Source organism: Pyxicephalus adspersus, chromosome 1, assembly GCF_032062135.1.
Source record: "Pyxicephalus adspersus chromosome 1, UCB_Pads_2.0, whole genome shotgun sequence".
In the NCBI taxonomy this organism is placed as follows: domain Eukaryota; kingdom Metazoa; phylum Chordata; class Amphibia; order Anura; family Pyxicephalidae; genus Pyxicephalus; species Pyxicephalus adspersus.
In genome coordinates, this window is record NC_092858.1 from 40412741 (window position 1) to 40435029 (window position 22289).

Here is a 22289-nt window from a genome sequence, read left to right on the forward strand (position 1 = left end):
TCAATAATTTGTGGTCATGTGACACTCAAAGTACTGAAGATACTAAATGCTAAACTATTGTTTGTACAGGGGAGAGGCAGGACTTGATAGTATGTGATTTATAGAAAGTAGGTGGTAAAGGATTGTCTGAAGGCAACAGGAAACTGAATGGCAGCAGGGGTTAGGCTACGTACACCCGTCAGATGATTCTCATCTAATAATCGCCTTAGGGTTATCGGGCGAGAATCTGGCATATGTGCAGTGCTCGCCGTCAGAACAACCTTTCTTGCAGATCCACGGGCGAGGAACGATCGTAATGAAAGTGAACGAGAGAGAGAGTGCAGCGGGGTGCCGCTCCGTCGCCAAACCCCCCCCGTCATAGAGCAGTCCATCCAATCACAGCTGCACAATTTTTTTAATTCATAAAATTCAATTCCGCCTGCAGGAACAAGCATTACTGTGAAGTTCCTATTGGCTTGCACCTTGCTATCCATACTGCTGTGCTGGTCCGCAGAGAATCGCCACTTGCACATGAGCAGTACTTAACTATTAATTTTCTATTGGGTTTCCAGGGTTCTCCCCAGGCCCTTTTAGCTGGGCGCACCACCCAGCAGTTTTCAGCACCCACCTGGCTGTTTTTGGGTGGTTACTAAAGAGTTTGATCACAATACAGGGGCTACCACCCGCCTACAATTTCCTCCCACCCGGCTTAAAAAAATTTCTGGGTTGAGCACTAGGTTTCTGTGGGTGAGACGCTACATGTAGCATCTCCAACAAAGTGGTTTAGTAGCATGATGAAGTAGAAACTGCACTACTCCATCATCAGTCTCAACAACGCTTTTGTTTTTCAATCATGTAATTAATATTTGTTCTTTTAGGATGTCATTCACTTGCATATCAGCTGTCCTTCTGATAAAGAAGAGAAGTGCTGTAAGGATGGGCCTGAGAAGGATGAGAAAAACAAAGAAAAAGGGCCAAAGAAAATGTTGTCTAGAGGTGGGTTTATGGTGGTGACATCAGTTAGTCTTGGCAGAGCAGTTCTTCCAGCTGCTGTTGCATCAGTCATTTCTCTTTTTGACAAATTGGTTTATGTGCATGAGCTAGGGAGGCTTTCTTGTTTGTAGACTCTCCACATGTATTTTTACTTTGCTATAAGTCTGTAGCTAGCCTGCCTGTACTAAATGGGTATTGGATGTTAGCCTTTGTCTTTGCCAACCCTCTTTCCATCCCCTTTACTATTACTATTACTAGAAGGAAAGCTCTTGTGAGGATTGGTCAAGCACCATGATGTTGTATGAATTGTACCACTTCTGTATGGCTATCATGGATGTAGAACCTTGTAAAGATTATCATTTTTAGGATTTTTTTTTTTTCTGAAATAAATCTGTTTTGGTATGCCAGTGGAGGTAAATTACAAATTAACAGAAAAAAATCTCTGGCACTACTTTTAAGATTGTACTAGATTTTTATGAAAAGACATTTTCTTTTGCTCTTCCTACAGATTCTAGCCAGGAGTACACAGATTCCACTGGAATAGATGTACATGAGTTTTTAGTGAACACACTGAAGAATAACCCAAGGTATCATGGTATTGTTATTTTGCATTTTAGTATTATGTAGTGACATTGCAGTTGACTATCTTTCAAGCTTTGGTGCATTTGTATTTACAATAGACTTTTTCAGGATTTTTGTAGCCAGGTGCTGATTGTGGGGATCTTCTTGATAAGTGGCTGCATGAGCTCTTGGGAAATTCTGATGCCAGAAATATTAGTATTATTACTATTACACAGTATTTATATAGTGCCGACATATTAGGCAGCGCTTTACTTACAAAGTCCATTGTGATATCACTAACTGTCCCTCACAATCTAATGTCCCTACCATAGGCATATGTCATTATTGTAGTCTAGGGACAATTGAATAACCCTACTGCATGTAATTTGTAATGTGTTAGGAAACCACAGAACGAGAGAATAAGAACATACAAACTTGTTGGAGATAGGGAACCTGTGACCTAGTGCTAACCACTAAGCCAATCCGGGCACATATTATTATTATACAGGATTTATATAGCGCCATCATATTACGCAGCGCTGTACATAGTCCATAGTCGTGTCACTAACTGTCCCTCAAAGGAGCTCACAATCTAATGTCCCTACCATAGTCATATGTCATTAATGTAGTCTAAGGTCAATTGTTAGGGAGAAGCCAATTAACCTAACTGCATGTTTTTGGGATGTGGGAGGAAACCGGAGGAAACCCACGCAGACACGGGGAGAACCTGCAAACTCCATGCAGATAATGTCCTGGCTGGGGATTGAACCTAGGACCTAGTGCTGCAAAGGCCGGAGTGCTAACCCCTGAGCCACCGTGCACTTACTCTTTCATGGCCTTGAAACCTAGTGTTAGGCTGCCCTACTGGGTACAGATACATTCTGACACAATGGACAGGTGGTGTAAATACAAATCTGTAGGATACAACTGTAATGTATGGATATATTTCAGGCAAAATTACTATAACTGCATGTATAACCGGAAAATAATGCATTAAGTAACATAATACAAAAGTGGCAAGTCAGATACCTTGTTTCAGCACTGGCTTCTACTTCAGTGTTCGGATTTTGCTGGATTCAAGGTGCCATACTGGTAAATAAGTTTGGGAAACAATGTAGCTCTGTTTTTTTCTTTTAGGGACAGAATGATGCTGCTAAAATTAGAACAAGAAATCCTTGAATTTATTAATGATAACAGGTAAGTGTGAATCTAAGATCCTTTTTATGTAAACAGCTTGAGGCATAATGTGAATAAATAAGCTGTAACCTGCTTTAATTTTGCATGTGATGTAGTGTTAATCCCAGATGTTGGCTATATTTTTACCACATGACCTATTTAAAAATAAACCAGGAGAATTGTGATGTTAATGTATATTCACACATTGGAAAGGTAAAAACTTGTGCACACAGGTGTTAGAATACCCTTCTTCAAATATGTTCAGTTAAAAAATGAAAACCTGTATGCCTATTTTGGCTTTTACATATATGCATAAATTTGCATATAACTTATTTATCATTCGCAGTGGCTGCCCTATTATTTGGAATTAATATCTCATAAGCTTATGTGAGGTACAGTTTCATGTTATAATCTGCTGATCAGTATTGTTATAAACCGATCACTGCTGAATAACGTAAAACCATATTTCCCAATGAAAATAGTGTTGTCGATTTCTGTATAAAATGTATGCACTTTACTCCTTGATAATGCATTTCAAGTGGAAGAGTCATTTTTTTTTTTTTTTTTTACTATTCATTTGTTAAGTGCTTTGCCCTTTGTGCACCTTTAAAAGATGAACATCAGGGCCTGCTAAAATTAGACATGGTCATGAATCCCTGGGCTAATATAGCTTCCTTGGCTAATATAGATATTTGTAAGCTTATGGTCCACACAGGCTTGTACTATAGGCCTCTACATTTATAGGTATGATTTCAGTCTGTTTTAAGGAATATTGAAAGTAATTTACTTTTGGTACTTTTTTTGTCCTTGGAACTAGGCATGAAGGTACTTTTATGGTTCAATATATTTTATTGAAGAAATTTTTACAAAACATAGAAACAATGAAAAACATACAAGATTTTCAGCAAAAATGAATATCTGGTGAAACAATACAGTAAACGATGTAAACAATAACAAAGTAGAATTATCATGATTACAATCATCTCAAATTTAACAGAACATTATAGCAGAGGTGGGGTTAGGGAAGAGAGGGGAAAAAAGGAGAGGGGGGGTGGGCGTGTGGTATTCACCCAAGAAACAGTGTAAATCTTAGAAACATATCAAGGAGAGGTAAGCTGTGGAGAAAGAATACCAATCATAATTTAAAGTTTTTGTAGGTGCTGTACTGTTCCCAGCATGCCCAGCGGGAGAAAATTTGTCAAAACTATCATATCAAAGGCCCTGATTTCCTCCATTCTCATCACCTCGTTGACCCTTGCTACGCAGAATGAGAACTTTGGAGGGGAAGATTGTTTCTAAAAAAGGGGGATAAGTTAGGGGGCAGCAGCCAAAATGTTTCCCCACAAACTTCTCTTAATATTAAGCTGAAAGTATACGCAAGATTTCGAAAGCCATCAGGGGCCTGCAGGTATATGTGGAGAGGTGTAGGCTTTTAGTTAATTTGTCCAACTGTCTGTCTAACAACCAGGAGCCTGAACTAGTAGGTCTAACTCCAGCCGGCATGAAAGTACCATCTGCATGTTCTGCAAAGTGGCAGGCCTGTGGCCAGAACTCCCTGTTGTAACCCCCCAGGTCATCTATGAAAAGCCAGGGGGGGAACAGGGGGTTGTCAAGTAGAGGTGTCGAGGTAGACAATTCGAAGCGAATATATGCTGAGTACCACACCTTCAATGCAGTGGAGGTGAGAAGAGAAACGAGGATATTGCTTGAGAGCAGTTGGGAGGGTCCAGGCTAATGCTCTAAGATCTAGTGGGCACAAGGCCTGTTCAGCCTGAACAGAAGGTTCTTTGCCCCTCAAGTATCCAGAGGAGAATGGAAGCCAGGAGGTATAATCCAAAGTGGGGTAAACCCATACCTCCAACTTGTTTACGCCTACATAATGAGACATGTTTAGTAAAGTTAATAGAAAGCGAGCGGAGTGCATAGAAAAAGGACTTAGGGGGGAGCCATAGGAATCGTTTGGGAAAACTTGGTAGTCCATTTTCAAAACATTCATCCTGCCAAACCAGGAAATAGTACAATTTTTCCATTGGTCAAGATCTTTAGCCAGGCTCTTGAGCAAGATTGTGAATCCAGAATACGAAATAACACTCTGTGTGTTGGAATGGTCAATTGTGTATCATCATTGGCATGAGTAAGGTGGAAGGTAGGTATAAGTCCGTTCAAAGTCCGAGTGGCATGCCTTATCAGCCTAAAGGGAATCATTCAGCCTTCAGGAGCCTTTAGGCTTACCCGGAAGTGAATGCCCCAGATCTAAATGGATTGGAGTGTGGTCCGGCCATAACCTCAAACCAATATGTGATTGAAGCGGGAAGTCTAGCAGAGATTGGGCTATTAAAAAATAGTCAATACGTGAGTAAGAACTGTGAGCAAAAGAGTAAGAGCTAAAGAGTTTTACCTTCCAGCAAAATGACTACCATACGTTGCAATATGTATTATACATGGCAGCAATAGATACCGTTTAGGACTTCCCATTAGTTAATATACTTAAAAGTAATTCAATATAAAAATGTTGGTGAAATATCTTTTAACCCTTACATGTGTGTTGCATTGGCTTGTTTCCCTTTTTCAGCAATCAGTTTAAGAAGTTTCCACAGATGACCTCATATCACAGGATGCTATTACACCGTGCTGCTGCTTACTTCGGCATGGATCATAATGTAGACCAAACAGGCAAAGCCGTAATCATTAATAAAACCAGTAACACAAGAATGTAAGTAGTTTGTTATGACAAAATCTTTGCTGCATTCTGTGTCCTTCTATTATAGTTTTTAACTACCCATGATTTTAATGTGACTGAAACTGAAGTGTGAGATAGATATATATATATATATATATATATATATATATATATATATATATTCTGTCTTTCTATAACAAAAAGTGATAAAATAGCCATTACAACTGTTGTGAACACTGAACATTTTTTTTTCAATATTTTAGACCTGAACAAAGGTTCTCTGAGCACATCAAAGATGAAAAGAGCTGTGAATTTCAGCAAAGATTTATCTTAAAGAGAGATGACGCCAGCATGGACCGTGATGATAATCAGGTGAGTTTCCTTGTCATTCTGTGTGTATTTTGAGCTGCTTAACTTTACCTTAAACCTGTATAGCTTTAAATGAAAATAAAGACTCACTTTGAATGTGCTTTTTATATTCATGAAAGCTGTTGTGTTAGTCCCATTTATATTTTAACCTCCCTGGTGGTATTTTCTAGTTTGGCTCAGGGTTAATTTTTAGTGCCAAAAGCGGTAACCTTGATCCACACTCGGGGTGGCATTGTAATGAACTTACCTGGTCTCAATGAACCCGCTGAATTCTCTGACGATGCCCGCCATCTGTGTCCACTGTCCTCGGGTCTTCCTGCCTGATCAATGAGACGTGAGCATGTGGCGGTGGTGTGCTGGGGGGCGTGACCTGGTGGGAAATTTAAACATAAATTTCCATGCAGATTTTGACATTCAAAAATACGGACATAATCAAACTGCCAGGCAGGCAGTTTGACACCTTTCAAGGAGGAAATCTACTATATTTATCAATGAATATTCTGCTTACTTCATGACTTGACAAAAATAAATCGGAAAAGAAAACTGCAGAAAGAACATTCTTTTACAAATGTACTGAGGGAACAAAAGATTGCCAGAGAAAAAAATGTCATTGTGAGCTTTCCTGTCCATTTTTATTGTTCATACTTGCAATTAGTGCCCTAGTAAAGATTGAGTTTAATAATGTATATGTAAATATAGCACATAAACTAATGCAGTTTTGAGGGAAATAAGTCTAAATCCAAAGTAAATCATTCTGCATCAGTTTACATCGTATTAAACCAGTCAAAGCTTAGCAGAAAGTAGCAATCGCACACACCTTGTCATTCTGATGCAGGCACTTTTAAACTTTTGCAGTAGACCACCACAGAGCTCAGTGGGTAGTTGGAGCATTTTGCCTGTTTTCAGAATCTGAATACAGTTGGGCTTTGTATGTTGCTCCCTGGGTATTTGTTTATAGGGAACCATCCATTTGTTAATCTCTGATTTTTCAAAATAACAGTACTGGATCAAATCTTTTTACAGTTATTTATACACAAATAATTTATAGTAACGCATCTTGCCTGCTTCTTGCATCTGTAAAATAATTATAGTATTTTTTCCATTTAATCTAAAGTGACATCAATGGCTGCAATCTCAACTAGACTCTAGTATTTTAAACAGTTCAGTCTCCAGCTGTGCATTATAAAATTATTCCTGTTACTGAAGCATTTCTTAAGCATTGATCTGCCCAATTTATACAGATTAGAGTACCTTTACAAGATGGGAGGAGAAGTAAATCCATAGAAGAGAGAGAAGAGGAATATCAGAGAGTTCGGGAGAGAATTTTTGCAAGGGAGGTAAGAATTTTGTTTAAATTTTGTCTAAGTAACAGTTGCAAAACTCATTGCTTCTACTTTTATACAAACCTTTTAAAGCTGTGCATAATAAAAAAGGTTTCAAACCTACCTGGTACTATGCAATGTATGTGCCAGACCTATATGACACATCAGCTTAATAATAATATTTAACATTTGTCACAGTGTCACATTTGTGGTGCCTGTGTCTATAAACAGGAAACATCATGATTGTGACACAAACTTTACCATAACTCCTAAATGTGTGACGTGGTTTAGTTGTAAATACTGCACTAAAATTGGTATTCATGGCACACTTATTAATTTAGACAAATTTCATCGAAGTGGTTTTCAACCCACTTGTCTCTTAAATACTGTTTTAAAGAAGGTTAATGCACTGTTTAAATACTTGCCTGATTAGCCTTGAATTGCTTGCCTTTTTCTTAGGGTCTGTGCTCCATTACTATTGGGCAGGATCAGTTTTAAAGTGGGACTAGATCATATTCTGAATTATCAGTTAGCGAAATGGTCTGCCTGCAGATCACATTACTGCAGACAGACTAGCTTTCAGGACTAAACAGATACACCCTTACTTTATACCATCAATAAGGAATTATCACAAGCAAACTGTTAACCTCCATAGCAAGTTTCATGGGCTCTTGTGTTTGCCTACCAAAAACATAAAATATGCTTAGTGAAAACCAGTGGATCCCTGGGTGCAATTGTAATTGTTTGTACATTGTTTTGTATAAAATATACTTATGTCTTTTGCACAAATCTTCATTTTTCTTTAATTTGCCTTTCAGTCGGCCCAAAACGGTCATATTCCTGATAACAGGTAAGCTAATCGTTGCAACGATGTTTCCTTTAAATGCCACATGAGTAGACAATAAAACCTTAGTGCGTTTATTAGGATAATGGGAAAATGTATTAGCTGGCAGGATTGTCTGGGGCGGCTAGACACTCTTAGCCATTTCTTACCTGTTGGCTCTTGAACCTTTTTTGCCTTCAGTGCAATCTGCAGTAAAGAACAATTTTTTGGAAGGAAGGTGTGCATCCAGTTAGGTACGTAAATCTTTTAAATCACGGGCAACAACCAAACAGACTTTTTAACCCCCCTGGCGGTATTCCCGAGTGTGGCTCAGGGTGAATTTTATGTACCAAAAGCGGTAACCCCGAGCCACACCCGGGTACCTTTTAAAAAATCCTACCTGCTCCTCATGATCGAGCGGTGTCCTCCAGCGATCCCGGGCCAGCTTCTGCATCAAATTTTTGGCTTAAACGATGTGATGCATAAAGAGTTGCATTGTAATTTGCTTTTAACACATTGATCACAGTAATAAAGTGATAAAAAATAAATCCAAATAATAAATAATGCATACTAATTTAACAATAATTATGCACCCTTGTTTTTACAGATTTTTAATGTTTTTAATTTGATTCAATTATTTAAATTTATTGTTATTACATTTTTATTCTTTTTTTATACTTATTTATTATATTATAATTTGTGATTTGTGTTTCAAACTTTATCATACCCGAAGTTATTCCTAACAATTACAGGCTTGCAATATTAAACAACAAATTTTTGTACAATGTACGCTTTTTGACTTCAAAAATACTTACATAATCAGACCCCCAGGAAGGTTAAGTACTCAAAAACTGACCTACTATCGGGTTTTTAATTCTATATGCCATTTTTTTTATTTACGTCTGCTTCCCTACACATTTATGCAGGTGTTTACAGGTTCAGTAATGCACCTGCCTCTATGTCCTCTTTTTTTCTCTATTTAATTTCACTGATCAGTGAACCAGCTAACTTTTGTCCAGTTAGCCCCAGTTAGTGGGGCTTAGGTAAAATCACAAGACCGCATAGACTAGAAGAAAGAGTATTTATTTTGTCTTTGGCCCCTCTGAGCTCTGAATTCATAAGTAGAAAAGATTAAAAATTTGGGTCAGCCTAGGCAGAGAGGATACATTCATTGAAAATTAAATGGTTCCTTTTTTATGTATGTGAAAGAGATTTGTATGATGTCAATAACTTTTATCAGTGTAAGCAAACTTTTTTTTTATTTTTTATTTTTTTATTTTTTTTAGCCCAATATTGTATATATATTTAAAGGCTTCTTTAATTTGCTCTTACTATATTCTGGCAACAGGTCTACTAGCCAGAGGTTTTTTTTTTGACCAAAGCAATAGACCCAGCCATTTCTAATGACTCAAAACATCTTTTGATGGTTGTATAGCCACAAAGTAAGGGCTTCCTATACCTAGTCACATGTGAAAACTTGGAACGGATTTTTGTTTTCATGGTGATTTCATTTATGTAGAAATTACATCAATTGTGATGTTATGCACATTTATTGCAAATAAATTTACTGACATTCAGACCTACTAATAGTATATAAAATTATTTAGTGGAAATTGTATTATGGTAAGACCTGACTTACACTGGACAGTTTAACTTCCTGGGAAGATCCTTATAGCAATAATATGCATTCATCCTGGTGTTTTTTAAGCATTAATGAATCAGGCCGTTTTCTGTTTGTTTTAGAAAAGAGGGAGCAAGGACAGAGGAGGGGAGAAATCTAAACACGCATAAGAACTTTTTCTGAAAAATAGTGGATGTTCGTTTACGATTAACAAAGGCTGCATTTTCTGTGCAGCTCAAAAGTGCAGTGCAAAAAAGATTCTAGTCATTACTGTTATATATAAATAAGTAAAATTTCTATGAGTATTTAACTGTTCAAAGTCACAATACCATTTTTCACCTGCTCTGGAATGAGTAAGATCTAGGAACATGACCCTTAGCTTAGAAGAACCTGTTATGTGGACTTGTTAAATTGTTTCAAGGCAATAGTCTTTAACATTGGTGTCGCTAAGTTAATTTCTTATAATGTAATTTTTTATGATTAAAACTGTCATTAAAACAAAAAAATCATTTTATTGGTTTTGAACCGTAAATGTTCTGGCTCTTTCATTAAAAGCTGTGGTTTGTATTTCAATAGAGCACTTTAGTTAACTCTTAATTCCTAAAGAAGACTTAAAATGGTTTCTCCCCCTTCCCTCTTAATGTAACCAACAGAGTCTACAGAGAAGGCTTTTCCACTCTATCTCACAAAAGGAGACAATTGTTTAGGTATCTTCTATGTTGTGTACTTAAGTATTATCTGTCAAGGCCACTGATACCTGCGCCTTCCTCGCATGGCTGCTTGTGAGGTTCTTATTGACATGTAGTTTGTTGCAGTGTCCTGTTTTGTAATGTGGGTGGAGGGCACAGAACTGTTCTCTCCATCGGACGGTGTTCATGGCTGCTTCATAATGTATTTGTCTATCATTTTATGTTTACTAAAATATTTACTACCTCTAGCTATTTATTGCTGTTGTACCACAAGGTCCAGGATAAAGAAGAGCAGCAGAGCAATTCTTTGATTCATATTTCTATGATCTGAAATTGATTACATCTGTTTTCCTTGATACATCTTACAATTTTATATATAACCTGAACTAATATGCATGTGTAGGCGTAGTCCGGGCCTGTGTCAATGGGCTTTTGTTAGTCCCAAGTGAAGTTTTCCCCCTATCCATGTGTATAGGATGACAAAATCAACTGCAGGTCAGATGCATTGGTCAGTGACTTTGGCTCTGGGAAGCCACTTAAACTGATGACCCTCCTCCTAAGCTTAAAGTTGAAGTAAATTAAAAAAAAAAAAAACATTCCATCGGGAGGTTTCTTCATTTGGGTCCTGCGTTGCCACTGTATCCTTTTTCTGTCTGGCGGGAAGGAAGCACTGGAAGCACCAGTGTCTGCCATCTTTTCTCTTCTTCTGGGTTCTTCTTCGTACGTGACGCGATCTCGCACTGCGCAGGAGTAAGATCGTGAGATGTAGATGGGGAAGGAGTTAGCACTCTGTGCGCATGGCTGAGATCGGCAGTTTTTTTTTCTTCCATTAAAGAAAGGGCTTCTTATGCGCAGAAGGAGCAGCCAGAAGCCTCCCTGAAAGCGTAATGTAGGTATTCCGGGAGGCTATGCACTCCCATTCTGTCTTGATCGCTGCACATTACACAATTATAAGCATTCTTCAGCAATATGGAATGTTTAGGGAAAAATTGCTAAATACACAAAAGCTCTGGCAGTTATTTGCTTTGTGAAGTGTCAAGGGTAAACATGGATACTGTAGCCTTTATTTCTATTAACCTGCCCAGTGTAAAAACATTATGTGTTGTCTGAATTATATTATGAATTCCAGTGACACATCTATAGTTGGAACTCCTATAGACAAGTTGTAAAAGTTCACTCCCATCCAGGATATTGTTTTAACACTGTCATAATGAGACTTAAATGTGAAAAGTGAAATAAGTTAAACTTGTACAACAGGATGGGCCACATCTGACTCCCTATGGTCTGCTGTGCCCAATATTTTTGGATTGTATTTCCTAACCCTAAATTTGGCGTTTTCTTATCTGTGCTGCCCTTTTGTTACGTTCTTTCAGTGCCCTCATATCTCGGATTAGAATTTTCCACTTGAGTTGGTAGCCTGGGCTACGTACACATGTGCAATAATTGTCGTTAAAAAACGAACGATTAACAATCGTTCAACGATTATTCACGATTATTTTAAGCGATCGTATTGTGCACAATTCTGTACATGCTGAAACGATACAATTGTTCAAATATAATCCACCAATACACAATGTAAACCCACTAGATACGATCGTTTAAACAATGAGGAAAGTGAGATGTACAGGAGAAAGTGTAATTCAGAACCATCCACGATCACTGAACGACCGTACACACAATAGATAGTGAACGATCGTAGCCCAATCAGATCCTCCAGGACGGTCGTTCGTTGTTGTTGTGCACTTGTTGTTAACGATTATCAACAGTTAATCGATCATTTCTAATGATAATTATTGCTATTGTGTACGTAACCTTAGACACAAAGAGCCATTAATATTATTTGCATCAGAGAAGGAAATCTACTGGAGCTCTTTCTAATAGTTTTTTATTTTTTATTTTTATGATTGTGTGTTTGCCTGTTTGCAGCATTCCTCCACTGCTTATCAGTGGAAGTGAGGGGAATGCACTCCAAAATAGATGGTAATAAAAACACCTTTTTAGTTTGAGTAGCTCTTTTAATATATAAATATGGTGAAAAGTTTCTAAGGTGGAATCTGCCATTTGGTGTTTTGTGATATGTAATTTATTGCCCATCTTCTAAGATTTTAGATAAAGGTATTTGCTCATTTTGAAAGGAGTAGAATTTTTAAACAGAATATCGAATTGACGTTATCCGGTGTGCAATATAAAATGTGCCGTTTTACATACATGACTGCTAAAATGGGATTATTTTTATAAAGTAACAACTAAAAATCTATTTAGTTTACAAAAATATACCCTTTGGTTCGTTCCTGTATAAATTACTTATAAATTGGGAAGTTATCTTGAAATAAACTGCTGATTAGATTGTCTTGTGTACAAACACAGCTTGGAGGATAAACATCATTAAGAGGGACTTGTCTCTTATTGAATGATTACAAAAGAGGCCTTAAAGTAATGGAGTATAGGAGCTTTAAACCAGTATTTTGGTATCTTCGTGTATGATCCAACGATTGGAGGAAATATAACAATTCCAGTTTTGTTCCTTGCATTTTCAACAGCAAGAGGACATAAAAATGAGACAACAGTTAGACATATAATTAGTCAATGTTCTGTGGTTCAGAATGATCAGTATTTGTGGACTACCTGCTGGTTTTATAGGGACTTTTACAAAATGTACAAACTTTGGCAGAAATACAAGTGGTTTTCAAAGTCCTTGAGCTTGGCAAACGTTTAGACAAGTAGACACATGGAGACATATTTAGTTTCCTTTAGTTTACCACCCCTAAAATAATGCTGGCAGGCTTTGGTTTCAGTACCTTGAACCACACAACAGCTTTCTTTTTGACAGAGTATTTAAAATATGCTACAAGTTGGGAATTATTGTAAACTATTTGGCCTCACTGGAAAATTACTGCATAAACTGTAACAAAAAACGATCCAAATCTGTGCCCAGTGGTGCCATTGATTGCTCGCATCTTGTCCTTCACATAGTAAAGCTGAGGGCAAAGCCAGGCTTTAGAAAACACAATACCTCAAACATGCTGAAACGGTGATATGGTACTGCTTTCTGAAAAGGGGTTAGAGATGGAGATGTAGACAAAGTCTATGTATAGGTGACTGCTTTCCTTGACAATGCATTTAATAGTGTTCATACCATATGTACCTCTTTTAAGGTGCTTTGTGAATTGAAAGGTTCTTTTATTGTCATAGTCAAGTCCAAACCCCTAATCTGCATGCATGTTCTGATCGCTGATCGAGTAATAAAGCCAATAGATCACTCTGACATTCAGGAAACTAGCACTATAAGGAGTGATCAGCAATAGCAACATCTGTCGTTCTATCAGTACAAGTCTCCTTTGAGATATATTTATAGCTAATATAAAGAAACATTCTGGTGCATCATGGAAACATAGTTAGGCTTTTCTGTAAACATCAGTTTTTTCTACAGCTGTTTGGAAAAATATATTCACTTCCTTTGAAATAATTTAGTTTTTCATTTGAGTGTTTTTTTTATCTTAATTGCTGTAAGGTAAGAAATTCAGCTATCACATATTTAATGTTTCTACGTTTTCCCCTTTAGAGGCAACAGAGATTTTATGAATAGAGGCTCTAGTAGTCGACAGAGCAGTACTGAAAGTGAACTGAAATCTCTGGATCCAAGACCTTGGAGCAGCACAGACTCTGATGGTTCCTGCCGTAATATGCGTCCTCCAGTAACCAAAGCCAGCAGCTTTAGTGGAATTTCTATCTTGACTAGAGGAGATAGCATTGGCAGCAATAAGAACACAACCAACCGTACAGGCCGACCAGGTAATCCCCCTCCCCCCATCATGAGTGGTGGTTTTAAACCCTTGTAATGTATTCTTGTACATTTTTTTTTATCTATCAGATCTTTTCTGTATTCCCTATTAAGATTTATCCTGGTGACCAACAAACATGGTACTATGTCATAGTACTATGCTTCTCTTTTGTCAGTCATACATAGTTTGCACAGACTGCCATTACCTAGTGTTAAACTTCTGCAGAGCACAAACCATTGGGCTCTGCAAGGGTTTAATATTCTGTCCAGGGATAGAGTAAGCAGCAATGTTGTCTTTGCTGCAGCAGGTCTTTTATCCAAAACTTCTGTGTTTCCTAGCCTTGCTGGTCACAGCCATTTCAAGTATATCTCATATGATGTAGGACCTGCGGTCCTGTATTGTATTAAACAACCACAAAGGCTTTCCACATCCCAGAGCTCGTGAGAGAAAAATAAGGCCTATATAGCTGCCTAGGTCTTAACCTTTAGACAAAAAGCATTTAACAGCAGTGGTAGGGAGCGGTTTAAAATGTTCCCCCTCTTCTGAGTTCATCATTAATAAAGTGTCCATTTAAGCAGTTGTGCATGTATTTTGTGGCTAAATGTTTTATTTCTAATTAGCTTTATGGCTGTTTGTTCTGGCAGGCTTGCCGATCAGCACCCCAGAAGTATGCAGCCAAGCCGCCTCTTCTCAGCAGTCCACTAGAAGCGTCATACCTTGCACTGCACAGCAACAGCATCCCCATCCTCACCAGGCACTTCCACCCACTCCTCAGCAACAATCCATGAGTAACCACTTAATGTCACAGGTGAGTCACCAACAGTGTCATCCAGTCCAGCTTGTACTTGTCTGTCACTCTACATATATTATATCAGTCTCCTTTACTCCATCTTTTTAATCAGTGGCTTTTTTCCTCTCGTTTTTGACAGTTTCCGTTTATCCTCTTCTCTTTGTACCTGTCTAATTTGCTTACTTTTCTCTGCATTCTTTCATGTGTTTGTGTTGATCTGAAAGAAATGAGCATAGTTTGCTGCTTTTTAATAATTAAAATATCCAAAGCATTGAATGCTGCCTCTGTCTTTCAAGGTTTAATTACTTTTTATTTTGTTTTTATTTGTTTAATGTGATAAGTATGAATGTAGCACTTACAGTAGGCTTCTGTACTCATTAAACCTATTAGTGGTTTAGAGGTGCAAGCCATCAAAGGGCAGCTATCAATGTTCGTTGAGCTAGCACCCTGGTGACATGCCAAGCCAGAGTTCTGAAAAGGCTTCTGTGAAGCAGTAATGACAGGATACGCTTAGGTACTGTCACGTTTTTGCCATTGCTTTGCTTTTTGTAATCGGACATTTTATGTTAGCAATGCATTTTTTTATTTATTGCTTTTACATTAAACTATTCCAATAAATACCTGAAAGGTAGCCCAATTTTGGAATGTAGTAACTTGCTTTCAGTTTTACAACTCTTTAGATTGTAGGATGTGATGCCTAACATGGTATGCTGTGCTGCAGACCTCTGTTTAGATCGGGAGTGCAGCAGGCTTCTATCAGCACTTGAAGACTTTAGAGCTGAACCACCAGCTTTCAGTGACCACACTAGTCCAGTACAAAGACCTGAATTGATCAGCTCCTGGGCTTCTGTTCTTAGTCACACCTAGTCATGTGTTCTACATGGATGATTACATGCCAATTCTATGTTTACAGGCTCTGCTACAGAGTGCACCTAATAAACACTCCATAGCAGAGCCTGTAAAAATAGCATTGGCATTAAAGGAAATGTAATCATACATATAGAACACATGGATTGTGTGACTATCCTCATGGATTATAATATGAAAATGTTAATAGTAACCTGAGATTGTATTAGGTCATTTGTGTGGTCCTAATGCAACATTAAAGTGTTCCTATCAGAAAATATTTTTTTTTCTTTTGTAGTGTCTTATTAATGGTTAATGGGAATATGTTTTTGAAATGATTTTTCAAGTTTTATTGCATAACCATTGTCTCATGTGAAGCCTGTATCAGTCTATGGTTCCAGAATTGGAAAACAAAACCAATTAATAGTGTGTTTCTGTAAATGTCTCGCAATATATAACTTGGAAATAAAATGCAGAACTAACATTTTTTTTTCTTTTTTTTCTCCTTAACCCTTTCCTAATATCCAACCACTGTTCCCACCTTCCTTTTACACTGCATCTTCCCACCCTTGTTGTCCTCTTCTCTGCTGCATGCTGCTGTTCTGTTGCCAAGACCCTTCAGCCCTCTCCACAACCGGTCCAGTACTCCGCCAGCTCCTGCCCCCAAGTCCTTCTGCCAGTTTCACCTCCCCAGCAGTACAATCTGGTATATTCACTTAACTGTTCCCTCCCCCTATTTTATTGGATCTCTGCTTGTTTGAGGGGTTTAATAAACAGCTAGCAGTCCTTTGTAATGGGAAAATGCCACCCGTTTTCTTTTAATGTTGGTTTGTTAGACAAACAGCACTTGTTTTTTACATTTGCTAAACAAGTTGATAAAATGACTAGTAATCACTTCAGAGCCTTGCCCACCACAGGTAATTTTTCTGTATTGTACTTTGCTATGCTAAGGGCATTTGAAGCATTGTTTTGTACTAAATTTAGTTCAGCCAATCCTCACCTTAACCTCCCTAGCAGTAACCCTAATTCACACTCGGGGTATGTAAAGCTTTGGGAGGTAAATACAGCCTTACCTGATCTGCCGGCATCCCACGCCTTCCATCGCTGCAATCTCCTTCGTCTTCTCTCTTCCTCTGACCGGCTTCTGCACCTGATAAGTCACCGGGCAGTTCCCGGTGACGTCTGTGCGTGCGTACGTTGCCAGCGGGGCGGGAAATTCAAAATCCGTTTGTATTGCATTCATTACAAAATAACTGTATTCAATGCAGTACAGTGGATTTATATGTCTAAAAGCAGTACATTGTTTTCAAGAACATTTATTTTACAGATAGTATGAGTATAATATGTATTTTTTTTAAAATATATAGATTTTCAAATTTATTCAATTTATTATTTTTACATTATTTTGTGTTTCAAACTTTATTATACTCACATTAATATACTGTAAAATAAATGTTCATAAAAAACACTGTACCACTTTTAGACATACAAAACCGGAAAGAAATGAACCGCTAGGGAGGTTAAAGTACTGGAATAATATCCATATTAGAGTAACCCTTACTCTTGGCAGCAGATATCTTCCCTTTATTTCACTGCTGGGCCTTTCATAAGGCATGTTAATGTTGCTGAATTGTATGGTTTAACATGTATCATATCTTGTTTTCAATAAACTTGTTATGATAGATATTATTTAAAAAAACAAAACAAAAATGATATAATTTTTTTCAAACACCACCTGTTCAGGATAATAAATTCTGGTGGGGTATAGGCCCCACCCTCAAGAAGTAGAGCATTTAAACTAGAAAGACCAATATTTTGGCAGCATTTTTATCTCCTTGTTTAGTTTTTACTTTGAGGACTACATTTTCCTGTTAGAACTAGAATTTCCAATTTGTGTTTATGCTTGTAAAACAGCCAGGAACTTCAGCAGGGATAACTTTTCAATCTAGTTTACCAAGAAAAAGAAGTTTGGTGGCTTAGTGCACTATTGTATAAATAAAACAGACACATGCCTATTAGCCATGGTCTTTAGTATTAGCATACCATTCTCGATATGCAAAGGACAAGGAACTCCCAGGAAGGGAAGGAAAATCTCAAGAGCAGCAGCTCATTTTTATGTATTTTGACTTTGTATTTAGTGAATTGCTTCAGTAGGGTACATTAACCCATAGCAATCTCTTTTTCACGTTCATCAACAGTCAGATCAGTTTTACATTATTATTACATTAATATTATTATTATTATTACTATTATTATTAAACAGGATTTATATTTATTTACAGTTATTGACTATAATCAACAGCGTTTTACACATTGCCCCTTTGTGTTTTGCCTAAATGCATACCACTGTTGAATCTGCTTGGATATTGTGCAGGGGTTGTGCTTGTGTTATTGCTCTTTTGGAATATACTGTCAGACTCTATTTCAGAGCCGGATATGTCGTACACAATCTCACCCTGCTCATAAAAAGCATGCTACAGAACACGAGTCCCCAGGCACAACATACACTGCAGTTTTACAGTAGTGATGTTTCAGGGTACTGCATGGAAACATTTTTTATTATTAGATGTTCTTTACAAGATGGGAAATCTTCACTTTTTGAGTTCTGGTCTGCTTAAGAAAAATTTTATTTGCTTTGCTTGTCTACAATAGTTACATTATAGTTTCCATAACTGTTCAGCAACACTAGCTTCTAACTTGCCCCTTATGCCTTTTTAATGAACAATCTGCAAATGTCTTTAGGTTTTTGTCAAGTAAAACGGCTTACATTTTTAATGAAAATACTGATCAAAACTAAAATAATTTTATAGTGTGAACCAGTGAGAGAATGTGGAACTAAACTTATGATATTAAAAAATGTGAGCAGGTAGGCTCTTTATTGCAGAAGGGAAAGGTGTTTTTCATCAATAAAGTAAACTTACCTGCCTGATTGCAATATTTAATTACACACACTTCTTCTTTGCTCTCTGGGGGTTGCTTGGATTTTCCTCTTCTAGGTCCAACATTTTTTAGCTATCTTGATATCTCCCAGGCCAGAATGACGTATCTTCTGTGCATTAGGTATTCATTTCCAGCAGCCCAGGTATGCTAAGATTGTACACTGAGCTGTGAACAGACCAGTAAGTATTATATTGCAGAAGAAACTTCACCTGCCTGCTCACATTTGTTTTTATTTAGGTTTAGTTCCATTTTAAAGCTTCTTGTGATGCTTACGCACATTTTCCAGTTTCTTGTGATAGTTGTTGGAACATTTCATCAGTGAAATATAAGGTAGCAACAAAAAACTAAACGTTAGTTGGGTGCATTGGGAGTTGAAATCTGATGAGCCCAGTTTAATATGCAAAATGTTTTTTGACAGCTGAATTATTTATGCCTGGTAAATATCAACAAGCAGGGATCCATTATTTTCTGTTGTTCATAATGTATATCTGTTTACTATCTCCCTATGAATAACTGTTTACTAATGGCTTAATGTCTCTTTTCGCTAAATATAAATGCTTTGTATGCCTTGCAAACAATTTACTTATTTACTCAACTATGCCATATCAGGCTTTTTATTTTTACAAGCCATTGTATTTCAAAACCTAATATCTCATTTTAACTTTTTTCTTAAATGCCAGGCTGATGATTTGAACAGTCACTTTGGGCAAATGACTTTAAGTCGACAGGGTTCATCTGAGGCTCCTGACCCTGCTGCTGCCATCTACCAGTCACCTATTATTTCCCAGCATCCCCAGCAGGCTGGCTTCATCATGACATCTGGGGGACAAGCCATCACTCCAACTGGCTACCCTTCCTCAGGGCACCCTTCCCCAACCCAGCAAGTCATGCCACCACAGGGCTTCATGCAGCCTCCACAGCAAGTAGGTTTTGGTATGCAAAGGCATATAGTTATGATGTCTGAGTAGACTTGTTCATACCAAAGTAAAATTTTTTTTGCTTTTTCTTTTTTTTTTTTTTTGACAAATATTTAATTGAGATTTTACTATATAAGAAACAAACATTGTGTACATAACTTTGACAGCATAATAAAGTAAACCAATGTAGAACATAGTCATGTGCAATAACAACATAGAATTGCACAATCATGGACAGTATCAAACAACACGTCAAAGCATATTCACCATAAGATCTGGTCATGCCATATTTAGTATACTGCTGCTGACACTGAAATAATGCAACAGCAAGGCGTTAAGTCAACTGGAGAGATTTTTTTTTTTTTTTAATAAAAGGTTTTGTATGTTGCCCTCTGTGCCTCTAAATGCAGACCTTGGTAAAATCTGCTTGGATACTTATGGTGAGGGTGTGCTTTTGGTATTTTTGCTTAGGAAAAGTATAATTAGAAACACCCTGAACTTTTAAAGCTTTGCTTTTAGTACAAAGTTGTTTTCATTTTTGTTTTTTGAAGCAAATTGTATGAAAAAACGTGCCTTGAAAATCTTAAGATTTTATTTTCTTTTTAATTCAGATTCAGGTCTCCTATTATCCCACGGGTCAGTACCCAAACTCTAGCCAGCAATACAGACCTCTTTCGCACCCAGCGGCCTACAATTCACAGCGCAATCAGCAGGTCACCCAGCCGCCTCAGCAACCTGGTGAGATGTTCTTTAAACATTTAATAAAGCCCTCATGTTAACCCAAACTAATGTTGGCTGTTACTTTGATATTAAGTAAAATTGTTTCCATTTTCCTCTTCATATATTTTTTTCCCTGGTACCAAAGTTATTTTTACCCCCAACCCCATCTGACCTGGTCTTGTAATAGGAAGTGAAAAGAATACATTAATATAAATTTACAACTGCAGGGTGAAGCCTATCCACTCATTGCATGCACAATCTGTTATTTATCTTTAAAAAAAAAAAAAAAAAACCTTGTTAAAATACAATTTGCAATATTTTTGTTGTGTGTTTCCCAGGTATGCAGCCCATTATTTCCAACCAGCCACCTGCTTACCATGGAATGATGGGTGTCCAGCAGTCACAAACTCCTGCCATGCTTAATAACCAGAGGGCAAGTGTTGGAAATCAGATGCAAAGCATGATGGTGCAGTACACTCCACTCCCTTCATATCAGGTAAGTGAACATGGAGTTGAGTCTTCAGTTGATTTTCACTAAAATTCCAGGCAAGTTGAAAAATACAAAACACATGCTTGCAGTTATCACATATTTACATGCAGTTGTTTCTGCTTCTTCACTGTCAAATGACAGACAGGGTGTGGGTATGTGACCTAGGTTGTTCTGCGTAGCCTACAGTACACATAAGTCATGTCACCAGGCTGACAAGGCAGTTTGTTAGAGCTGTATAAATCTTGGGACTGGGTGAACAGCAATACTAAATTTGATAGGAACAGTAATAAAATTATTGAAGCTCCCCCTTTTGGAATCACCTGGGATTGTGTTTTGGTGAATTAAATTTGCCATTGGACTTTTTGTTTTTTCAGTTCAGTTTACACAGAATTTAACTGGAAACTTTTTCATATGAATCTTTAGTAGTAGTCGGTATAGCCAGACCTCTGAAATTTGTGACCCTTTTTTAACTAAAGTGGAGCACTGTCCATAGGTTCATGAAAACATTATTCCAGTTAGTGTTTAACAGTAGACCAAAGTTAACTTTGCACTTTGCTTATTAACAGGTTCCAGTGGGAAACGAATCACAGGGAGTCGTGCCACAGACCTATCCGCAATCTGTACTTGTGCCCACCAATCAGTCTGTGCAGGGAACCATGCCAGCTGGAGGGATGCCAGTCTACTACAGTGTTATACCACCAGCACAGCAGAACGGTTCCAGGTATGTCACTTTATGTTACTGTTTTACAAATTAGGTATTGTAAGCGAATACTCGCATCAGGAATGGCATCATGTAACCTGTTGCTCTAGTTTTAGTTCTCCAAAATGTATTATTTCTATAATTCTTTCCTATACTATTCTATCCTATGTCGCTTGGATGGCCTTAGTGCTCTAAAACAGTGGTCGCCAACCTTTTGGCTCCTGCAGACCACTAAAATTACTGGCTCCTGACCATGCATGCGTGGGGAGCCGGGTGTCACTCAAAGGGGGAGAAGCCTCCCTCATAGGGACGTCATGATGGCATAACCCAACCCACTACCTCATTGCAGATCTGGGCCTGCGATGGCAGATGGGCGGGTTGGGTCCAGGCACGCAGTCGCCCACTTCCGCCGAGCCTGGGATTTGTACAGGGGACGCCCTGTCAGGGGGCTCCTTCTTCTGAACCTGCTCAGGCGTGCACCGGCCAGAGCCGTGGACCACCGGTTGGTCACCACTGCTCTAAAACATCTCCCCATGATGATCTTAACTATATGGCCCAGTGTTTCTCAAGCAGGTTATTGTTGTTTATAGGTTCATCCAAAGGTTGCTAGAGGTTCCTTGAGCAACCTGTGACTTTCAAGTCAAACTTAATGATCTTTTTTTGTGATCTATAAGGGTGACATTCTTCCCACTGACCAGCAATGTTAGAGGCATAATTACCTTTGGCCACCACACTAATGTACTCTAAGCTGTAGATATAGTAATTTTAGCTGGGGTTCACCAAGACCTGAAAGTTATTTTAGGGTTTCCCCTATGTTAAAAAGGTTGGGAAACACTGGTATAGCCCACAAAAAAAAAAAAATACTTGTGTATATAAACAAAAATGTTAATG

At 37.9% G+C, this 22289-nt stretch overlaps 1 protein-coding gene across 6 annotated transcripts in view; it reads left to right on the forward strand.

Annotated features, from left to right (window-relative positions):
- Nucleotides 1-22289, forward strand: part of R3HDM2 (R3H domain containing 2) — a 68030-nt gene that overhangs the window by 37078 nt on the left and 8663 nt on the right. For 3 of the 6 annotated variants that reach the window (XM_072407605.1, XM_072407599.1, XM_072407613.1), the window contains 15 exons: nucleotides 858-975; nucleotides 1481-1559; nucleotides 2671-2730; nucleotides 5282-5422; nucleotides 5653-5761; nucleotides 7000-7095; nucleotides 7899-7930; nucleotides 10178-10231; nucleotides 13776-14005; nucleotides 14640-14803; nucleotides 16245-16337; nucleotides 19252-19494; nucleotides 20100-20226; nucleotides 20547-20704; nucleotides 21265-21419. In XM_072407605.1, coding sequence (XP_072263706.1) covers nucleotides 858-975; nucleotides 1481-1559; nucleotides 2671-2730; nucleotides 5282-5422; nucleotides 5653-5761; nucleotides 7000-7095; nucleotides 7899-7930; nucleotides 10178-10231; nucleotides 13776-14005; nucleotides 14640-14803; nucleotides 16245-16337; nucleotides 19252-19494; nucleotides 20100-20226; nucleotides 20547-20704; nucleotides 21265-21419 — 1859 coding nt within the window. The remainder of the gene's footprint in view (nucleotides 1-857; nucleotides 976-1480; nucleotides 1560-2670; nucleotides 2731-5281; nucleotides 5423-5652; nucleotides 5762-6999; nucleotides 7096-7898; nucleotides 7931-10177; nucleotides 10232-13775; nucleotides 14006-14639; nucleotides 14804-16244; nucleotides 16338-19251; nucleotides 19495-20099; nucleotides 20227-20546; nucleotides 20705-21264; nucleotides 21420-22289) is intronic. The other 3 variants (XM_072407627.1, XM_072407621.1, XM_072407635.1) reach the window with 3 other exon arrangements.